Source organism: Pseudopipra pipra, chromosome 16 (assembly GCF_036250125.1).
Source record: "Pseudopipra pipra isolate bDixPip1 chromosome 16, bDixPip1.hap1, whole genome shotgun sequence".
NCBI lineage: Eukaryota > Metazoa > Chordata > Aves > Passeriformes > Pipridae > Pseudopipra > Pseudopipra pipra.
In genome coordinates, this window is record NC_087564.1 from 1,645,864 (window position 1) to 1,655,355 (window position 9,492).

Here is a 9,492-nt window from a genome sequence, read left to right on the forward strand (position 1 = left end):
ATGCCGTGGGCAGCACAATTCCCTTTGCACCTCGTTTATTGCTTTTCCAGCCTCGTTTTTCCTCCTCCGCTGGGTTTCCCACTCCTTCCCCCTTCCCCCTGCCCTGCTTGGCTCCTGCCTGCTGCCAAATTCCAGGGGGATGCTGGCATCCTCCAGCACCCGGCGTGGAGCATCCCCCTCCCCAGAGCCACATCCTGCCCTCAGAGCCCAGCCCAGCCCAGCCCAAAAATGGGGCAGTAAAAGGAAAAAAATCAAAATACATCGGTATAAAATTGGCAGTAAAACATAAAATAAGCATCAAACTCTTCTCAAGGGAAAACATGTGTTGTGTATCAAACCCACCAGGATCTTATCACAGCCAGATCATTCTATACACACACACATATAGATATTTATATTTAATTAAGCTCCAAAGCCCACAGCATTCTTTGGAAACAGTTTTTTGGCAAGGAAAAGTGTGTTGTGGTCAGCAGAGGAACCAAACACCCAGAAGTTCATCCTGGATGGTGATATTTGAAAAGGTATTATTGAAACAAGACTGAGAAGTTGTTTAAGTACAAGTGGATGTGTGGCATAAGTCTGGCTTGGGTGATCTGGGGGGCTCGGGGGCTCTGGGGGGGCTCAGGAGCTATGCCTCCCTGTGATGAGCACCTATGGGCATCACTGATGAGGAGAAAAGGTCCTTGGTTGGGGTCCTGTACTCCATCCCCAACTGGGGGACTCATGTCCCATCCCCTGTTGGGGTTCTCATGCCCAACCCCAACTGGGGGTCCTGTGCCCCATCCCCACCTGGGGGTTCCATATCCCAATTCTATCTGGGGGTCCTGTTCCCCACCCCCAGCTGGGGTTTCCAGGTCCCATCCCTGTTCAGGGGTCCCATCCCCTCCACCCCCAGGGACACAGCACAGCCAGAGGAGCAGGAGCCCGAGGCGGGGGCTGGCTGGGGGCAGCGGAGGGGTGGGAGCCAGCAGGGTTGGATGCTGGAATGGCACAGCCCGGCACAATGAAGCCTTGTGGCTGACAACTCTGACAAGAATCAGCCCTGACAGCAGCTCTGCTGTCACCCACCCGGCACGGGACCACCCCAGCCCCCTCACCCTGGGATACCCAAAGTGACCCATCCCAGGGGATGCAGCACGTGCAAACAGCAATATATCTGACTCTGTAGATAGATATGTAGATATATAAATATCAGGGCTGTTTCCAGCCCCACAGGAGGCAGGACTGGTGGTTGGAGCTGGCACAGGGGGAGGCGGGTGGCACACACCAGCACCGGCACTCACCGCGGTGCCCAGCACTGAACATCCCGCTCAGCTTTTTGAAAACAAGAGCCACACGCTACAAATACAGCTTAGTTTATAAAAAAAAAGTCACAAATTTGGTATCATTATAACTTTAGTGCACATACAATGCCCCCCACCCCCACGGTCCAAAATTCCCCCCGGCTGTCACGTTGTGCCTCAATGCCAGTCACCCGCAGGCTGCCGGTGACGGGTGGCACAGTGACCTTTCCCTGTTCCCACAGCACCTCCCTGCATTGGCGCTTTGGTCCTGCCCTGGCTGTGCCAAGGGCACCTCTGCTCAGCCTTCTTCCCACCTCACCATTCCCCTTGCTCCCTTCGGCCTCACTCCTCTTCCTCAGCATCCCCTCCACAGCTCCTGCCTGTGCCCTGCATTGCAGGCAGGGCCAGGGCCAGGCTCGCTGCTGCCCACTCCCTCTTCCACCCTCAACATTGCAAATCCATCTCCTGGCCCTTCCACACCCCATTGTGCCCACCGTGTCCCTGGACTGGCCACCACTGCCACCCACCCTCGAGCCCTGCCGGGGTCTGGGGGTCTGGCTGCCCCTGGTGCCAGACCCACTTGCCCCACAGCATCTCCTGAGCATGCAGCAACCCAGTCCCCTGGGAGCCCCAACCCCGTACCACTGCAGCCCTCACCCAGGCAGGTCCCTGGAGCCCACGGAAAAATGTGCCCTGGGAAAATCCCTTCTCCTGCAGCAAGATTTTCCCAGAACCCCCGAGCCCGCCGGCAGGCGCTGCCACAGTCCAGCCATACGGCGAGGATGGATGTGCTGCCCTCCCTCCGGGCACCGTCCCTGTGTCCCCCGGGGTACTCTCGTTGCCAGGGGTCCCCCAGGTCCCGCGGGGCCGGGTCGCACTCCCGGAGCCGCTCAGTCCACGGGGAACTCACAGGGGTTCTGGCGCGTGCGCTGGGCCCCCTCGTAGATGCGCTGGAAGTCCCGGTAGCGGGGGGCGCAGCTCAACCAGGCCTCCCCAAAATGCAGCCATCCCGTGAACAGGAAGGTGCCGGGGCCCGGCTTGACCCCGCAGCGCAGGGGGGTGCGGATGCTGCCCACGGGCCGCCCCGGCCGCCCGCCCACCTGGAAGAGCGGGAACTTCTGTCGGTGGATGCGGGTGGCGCTCACCCCGATGATGGATTCCTGCAGCTCCGCGTCGTTGGACACGCTCCGGATGCTGCCACGGATCACTGTGGGGAGAAGGAAGGGAGAGGTGTCAGCATGTCCTTGTCCCTGACCCATTCCCATCCCCATCTTTGTCTCCATCCCTATTCCCATTCCTGTGCCCATTCTCTTCTCCATGCACATCTCCACTCCCATTCCCATCCCTGTCCTCATCTCCATTCTCATCCCCTTCCTTGTTCCCATCCACATTCCTATCCTCATTCTCATCCGCATCTCCATCGCCATTCCCATGCCAATCCCTGTCCACATTTCTGTCTCCATCTGCATTCCCACTCCCATCCTTATCCCCATCCCTATCCTTGTCTCATCCCCACTCCCTTTCCTATTCCCATCCCGTCCTCCATCCTAATCCCAGCTCCCATCCCCATCCCTGTTCACATCCACATTCCCATTCCCATTCTCATCCTCATCCCTCACCCCTTCTCCATTCCCATCCCCATCCTCATTCCTGCCCCCATTCTCATCTCCATCCCCATTCCCATCACTGCTCCCATGCCACAGCACCCTCTGTCCCCGTTGGCCACAGCCCAGCCCAGCCCAGCTCGGAGGGGGCCCAGCTCTGCCTGTGGGGCTGTTCCCCCACTCTGATTGCCCTGGCCCTGGTCCCCACTCACCAAAGTCACTAGTGCAAATGGCCATCAGGATCTCGGTGTCGTTGCACGGCCGACACGCGCCTGCAAGGCCAAGCACAGCCCGTCACCACCCGCCACCACCCGTCACCACCCGCCACTGCCAGTGGCACTGCGGGGGGACACCACCCCAATCCCGCTCCTCCTCGCCTTCACAGCCACCCCGGCAAGGGGAGGGGACCCTGAGGCGGGTGAGGGGACGCTGGGCACTCACCCTCTGCCCCGAGGCTGGCGGTGGGCAGGGCCGGGCGGGCCAGCCAGTCCCCCCGCAGCTCGTAGCGGAAGGCGGCGATGCGGCGGCTGATGTCGGGGTGTGGGGTGGCCTGCAGGAACAGGGCCACCTTCTCCTGGGGCAGCCAGCTGAAACAGCGGGCGCGGGGCCGGGGGGCCTCTGGCAGCAGCAGCTCCAGCACCCCCTCCCTCTCCAGGTAAAGCTGAGCCCCCCGGAAGGTCCCAGTGGGTTTGACGCAGGCGGTGACGTGCTGCGGGCTCCCGCCCTTGACAGCGGCGGTGGTGGGGGGCAGGCGGGGGGTCAGGCGGAGACGAAGGGCCCCCGTGGGGTACAGCCACTCCAGAGAGCCCTCGGCGCAGTGCAGGGACAGCTGCTCCACGCTGCCTGCCTCCTGTGACAGCCCACTGTGGGGGACAGCACCCCGTCAGCAGGGACCCCCCAAGGGATGGAGAGCCCCCAGCCAGTGTCACCCCCGCCCGTGTCACCCCCGCCCGTGTCCCCCAGCACAGCAGCATCCTGCACTCCCACACAGCACCTCTGCGGAGGCCTGTGGGATGGCCACAGGGAGGAACAGCACCAAACCCTCAATGACTTGGACTTGGGGTGCAAGTGCATCATTTGGGGGTGCTTGTGGTCCCCCAGCACTTTTAGGAGGGGCTGAAGAGGGGGTGCAACAGCACAGCCTCCCTTGCACCCAGTGTGGGCTCCCAAGCCACCCCCAGGGTGCCCACAGCCTTGGGGTCACCTGCTCCCATGCATCCCCACTCTGGGGATCCCCAGTGGATTCTGGGGTCACACACTCACACGTAAATGATGCCCGGAGCTACTTCTTTCCCGCGGCACTGTGAGCGTGGGAGAGACACGCGGGGAAACCAGCGTGGGGGGAGCAGGGACAGCCGGAGGGCTGCTTTGTCCCGACCAGGATGCTGGTGGCGGTGTAGCCCTCATGGCCCCCCAAGCCCCCGCATGGGGCAGCCCCTCCTCGCGGGCCCCGGCTCTTTGTTCGAAGTTCGGCGCCTTCGGGCGGTGCTTCGGGCCCTGCCGGGGGGCTCAGTGTCCCGCCGGCCACCGGGATGGGCTTCACGGGTGAGGGGGGCCGAGGAAAGGGGTCCCGGAGGGGCGGGGAGCCCCGCGGGGGGACCAGCATCCCTCGAGGCGGGGGAGGGCAGCCACAGGCAGGACTGGGGACACTGAGGCAGAGGAAGGTCCCTATGACCCTCCCCACTGATGCGGGAGGGGGGTCAGCCCTGGGGGTCGACAGGGCGGAGGGGGGGGAGCAGCCATCCCACTGCTCCCCGAACCTGCCCTGCCCGGGCGGCAGGAGCTCCCCTGGGGGCTGCGAACCGGGGACCCGCGTGTGCCCGGCGGGGACCCGCCCGGCACGCTGCCCCCCCCAGCGTGGTGTTGCCGGTGCCGGCGTTCCCGACGTTCCCAGTGCCGGTGTTCCCGGTGCCTACCTGCCCCTCCAGCTGCACTGGTCCGCTGAGACGCCGCCGATGGCCGCCCCCAGCCCGGCCAGGCACAGCGCCCGCAGCGCCCACATGGCCGCGCCCGCGGCGGCCCCGGGCGGCCCGGCCCGGCCCGGCCCTGCCCGCAGCGCTCCCGCACCGGGGCCGGGGCGGCGGGGACGGGGCAGCGCGGCCGCCGCCCCGCGGCGCGCCCCGAACTTTCCGCCAATAGCGGCGGAGGGGCGGGCACCGGAGCAGCCCCCTCGGCCCCCTCCCCGCCGCCGGGGCACCGGCACTCGCCGCTGCCGCAGCCCCAGAGCCCCCCGGGGCTCCCCCGCGCCCCCCGGCATGGGGGAACATCGGCCAAGGGGTCACGGCTGAGCCCGGGGCACAGGACACCGGAGCAGGGCTGGGGCACCCCAGCTTAGGGACCCTCCGCCCGTGGGGTGTGCCCTGAGTTCTGTGCACCCGTGGCTGTGCACAGCAGGGCTACAGGCACTGCAGGACAGGTACACCCCACCTGTGCACACCCCAGGCTGAGAACACCCCAAACTGTGCACGCCCCAAACTGTGCACACCCCAACCTGTATGCACCCCCACCTGTATGCACCCCAGGCTGGGTACACCCCAATCTATAGCCCAGGCTATGCACACCCCACACTACAGGCCCCCTGGTTTGCACACACCCCCAAGAGTCACACAAACATCCCAGCCCGAGTTACACACACCACAGGCTGTCCACACCCTGAGTTATGCACACCCCAGGCTGTGTTCCCCCCAAGTTATGCACACCCCAGACTACAGCCCCCCTGGTTTACACCGCCCTAGAACTGTGTACCCAAAAAGCTACACCCCCCCAACCTTCTTGTAACCTACTACCCCCAACCCCCAGCAGCAACCCACCCCCCCCAGACACTTTCCTATCCAAGGGAGCCCAGGCACGTGGCAGTGGGCCTGACACAGAGGTCACACATATCCGAACCCCCAGCTCCCCCCCTCCAAACCTTGGGATTTTTTACACCACCCCCCTTCCAGCCGCTATTGTGCCACCAGCACAGACCCCACCATTAATTAAGTTTCCATGCAGTGACAGCCCGCCAAAATGTTTGAAATAAACACCGAACAATTGGGATGGGATGATACAGGCCGGGAACAAAGTCCCCGGCCAGAGGGTGGAGCGGAATGGAAATGAGGGATTGTAAACTGGGATGGTGGGAAGAAAGAGGGGAAGGGGGGAAGGGGAGGGGGAGGCGGGCGGGGAGAGGAGGATTCACAGCCCTCCGGCCATGAAATGATGCTGAAAGAAGTCACGCTGCTGGAATCCGTGGAAAATGAGGGGCCGGAGGGGCTGCGGGTTAAGGTGGAGCCGGCCGGGATGTCGGGGTGTCAGGGGGGTTGGGGTTGGGGTGGGGGGCTCTCTGCTGGCCCTCGTGCCGAGCTCATCAGTTGCCTTGTGGAGTTTGCTGGAGGGTGGCTGGGTCGAGAGTCTGGTTGTGCCTCGGGGGGTCAGTGACCCCGGAATGGGGGGACACGGTCCTGGGGCCGATCCGCTGTCACCATGGGGAAGTGAGGGGAGCTGGGCTTGGAGCTGGGCAGGGAATCCAGCCGAGGACAAGCAAATGGCTTCAGCCAGATGCCCAGGGGTGAGGTGACACCAGAGATGAGGTGGCACCAGGGGTGAGATGTGAGGCACTGCAGTCCCCAGACAGGAACTTCAACCCATGGATACCGATCCCCCACCGGGGTGGGTGCTCAGCGCCCTCGGGGGATGTTCCCTTGGGACACCCCAGCATGCAGGGAGGTGGGACATGGGTGTTTGAGGCTGGAAGTGGGTGCCACTGTTGCCACAGATACATGGCAGTATCTACCCTAATGCCAGCACCCAGGGTTGGGTCTGCACCCCTGGACCCCCAACGGCCCCCGACCCACCTTAACCGGGTGTTGCTGGTTAAACCTCGGCACCAGCCTGACCAAAACACCGTGGCCACCAGTCCTGGCTTCCCTCCACATGGCATGGGCCACCTCTTCATTTGGGGCATGGCAACTGGGGGGTCAGGAGCCCCTTTGGAACACCCATCAGAGCTGGGGCTGAGCTGGGACCGGGCAAAGCCCCCCCAGCACCCCACTATTGTCTCAGATCTCCGGACCAGCTGATGAGGCTGAGCATTTCTGGGCGCCCACGGGGATGCCAGCCGTGCCTGGAGCTCTGGCCTGTGGCCGTGCCCCCTGACTGTCCCCAGCACCCTGCCGTGTCCCCTTTGTCCCTGGCTGCCATAGGGGGGGTTGTCCCCGTGGGACTTGGGGGGGACTTGGGAGGGCCTGGGTGCCGGCCGCCCCCCGAGAGCTCTCCGAAGCCTCCGGCCCCTGTGGCGGCTCTCGGGTCGCTCCGGGCCCCCTTTTGGCCCCGGTCCCCCCGAGTGTCTCCGGGATGCTCGGGCTCGCAGTGCCCTCTGGTGACCGCGGGCACGGTGGCCGCGAATCGCCACCCCCGGGCGGGGGGACCCCGGTGGACCCCAGGGGACTCGGGTGGGGCGGGGAAAAGCCACCTCCCGCAGAGAAGCAGAGCATCGACTCGTCCAGTGGGACCTTCAAAGACCACCCGGTCCTACCTCTGCCCTGGGCAGAGGCATTCCCGGAGGGCCGGGCTGCTCCAGCCCAGTGGGGACCCACAGCTCCTCCAACTTCTCACTGCCTCCCCTGCAACGTGTTTCCTCCTTATATCCAATCTAAATCCACTCTCTTCCAATTAAAATTGTCAGCCCCTTCTCCTGTCTGTACAGGTCCTGGCACTAAGCCTCTCTCCATTGCTGTTCCAAGCCCCCTTAAGTATTTCCAGGATGCCTGAAGGTCTTCTCCAGGCTGGACATACCCAGCTCTCCCAGCCTTTCTTCCCGGGAGAGGTTCTTCCAGCCCTCTGAGCATTTCTGTGTCCCTTCTGGACCTGCTGTGACCGATCCAGGTCTGCTCTGCCCCAGACCCATCTGCCACCCCAGAACACCTCTGGGCTCCATGCAGGAGGGATCCCGGCTCCTCCTTTTTTTTTGGTGATCTTCCTCTTCCTGCTGGGTCACCCCAAGGTTTCTCCTTTCCTGGGCAGCCACCATCCAGCAACCTCGGGCCCCTGACAGGTCCCTGGGACATCCACACTGTCACGAAGGGTCCCTGTTGGGTGGCTCTGGGCACCCTCCACCCTGTGCCATGGGTGGGTGATGGCATGGACAGGGATGCTCCAGGCTGGGCTGTGCCCAGGGGCAAAAACCCTGCTGGAAAGGCAAAAGGGGGACTGGGGGGGGTTGGGACCTTGGAGGGCTGCTCAGAGGCTAGGGGTGCTCAGCCTCTCCCCATCCCACTGCCCGTCCCCCCCGGCTGCGTGGGGAGCTCTCCCGCCCAGCCGAGCACCCGAAGGAGATGCGGCTGTGGGAGGCACCCACCTCATCTTTAAAAAATAGCTCAGGAGCCTCATCTCAGCTCCCAGCCCTTCCCTGGGGACATTCAGGGAGAACCTGAGCCCTTTCCCATGGAACTCGGGTGCTGAACAGGCTCTGTCCCCTCTCAATGCCCCTGAGCATCCAGACCCCCAGGCTGGTGCCTCGGCAGTGGGAACGAGCCCTGGAGAGACTTGGGGAGCTCAGGGAAGCTGTCTGGAGGGGAACCACAGATGAGGGTCCCCAAAGCAGGACAAGGGTCCCCATGGCAAGGTAGGGGTCCCCTTTGTGAGGTAGGGGTCCTCATGGCAAGGTGGGGATCCCCAAGGCAAGGAGAGGGTCCACATGTCAAAGTTGGTGTCCTCATGCCAAGGAGAGGGTCCCAATGGCAAGGCAGTGGTCTCCATGGCAAGGAGAGGATCCCATGGCAAGCAGAGGGTCTCATTGCAAGGCAGTGTTCCCCATGACAAGGTGGATGTCCTCACTGGAGGCAGAAGCTTCCCATGGAAGGGTGAGGCTCCCAACAGCTGGATGAGGGTCCTCCATGGCTGTTTGAGGGTCCCCACAGTAAGGTGAGGGCCCTCACAGTGAGATGAGGGTCCCCGTGGTAAGATTAGGGTTCCCACAGCAGCTAACAATCCCCACAGCAGTGTGATCATCCCCATGGCCATGTGACAGTCCCCACAGAAGCCTGAGAGTCGCTGTGTCCTCACCCACCCTCACCTGCACATGGTCTGGAGGGGGGAGTCCTGGGGGGTCAGACCCTTGGTGGGGAAGAGCCAGGGGCTCTGAGCCCTGGAGTCAGCACAAAGGGGACCAAGCCCTGGGGGGCCCTGTGGGCCGTGCTGGGGTGGTGACCCCAGGCTGGACAGACCACCCCTCTCCCCCCATCATCCCCCTGTCACCGCCGCCACCGCCGGGGCCCTGCGCGTGCATCCTGCGAGGCGGCGAATGGAGCTGCCTATTGATTCGCAGCCCGGGCTAAAAATAACTTTCAACTCTTCATCCCGAGCTGTGAAAATCCCCCATTGCTAAGCGACGGGTTACCGGGAGACAGCGGCGCTAGGCGACGGCGGTTGCTGCGGCGACGGGCCCCCGGCGCACTGCGGTCCAGCCCCGGCACCGGGGCCCGACCGGACCGGGGGTGCTCCGGCTGGACGGGGGATGCTCAGCCCAGGGTCCCGTCGCCATGGGGACAGGCTGGGTGAGAGCCTTCAGCATCCAGAGGGTGGTGGGAATGGGAAGGTGGAGGAGCACTGGGGGAGCCTTGTCA

General features: G+C 63.8%; 1 protein-coding gene across 2 annotated transcripts; it reads right to left on the minus strand.

Moving 5' to 3' along the window:
* Positions 1-1,339: 1,339 nt before the first annotated feature.
* On the minus strand, positions 1,340-5,647 carry METRN (meteorin, glial cell differentiation regulator). Of its 2 annotated transcripts, XM_064672546.1 has the most exons (5): positions 4,804-5,647; positions 3,329-3,750; positions 3,100-3,159; positions 2,384-2,490; positions 1,340-2,233 (listed from the first exon to the last, which is right to left on the minus strand). In XM_064672546.1, the coding sequence occupies exons 1-5, from the start codon at positions 5,142-5,144 to the stop codon at positions 2,174-2,176; spliced, it is 990 nt and encodes a 329-aa protein (XP_064528616.1). In that variant the 5' UTR covers positions 5,145-5,647; the 3' UTR covers positions 1,340-2,173. The 2 variants fall into 2 exon arrangements, with proteins under 2 accessions (XP_064528616.1, XP_064528615.1); XM_064672545.1 differs by having other exon boundaries at positions 1,340-2,490; positions 4,804-5,644.
* Between the last annotated feature and the right edge of the window lie 3,845 nt (positions 5,648-9,492).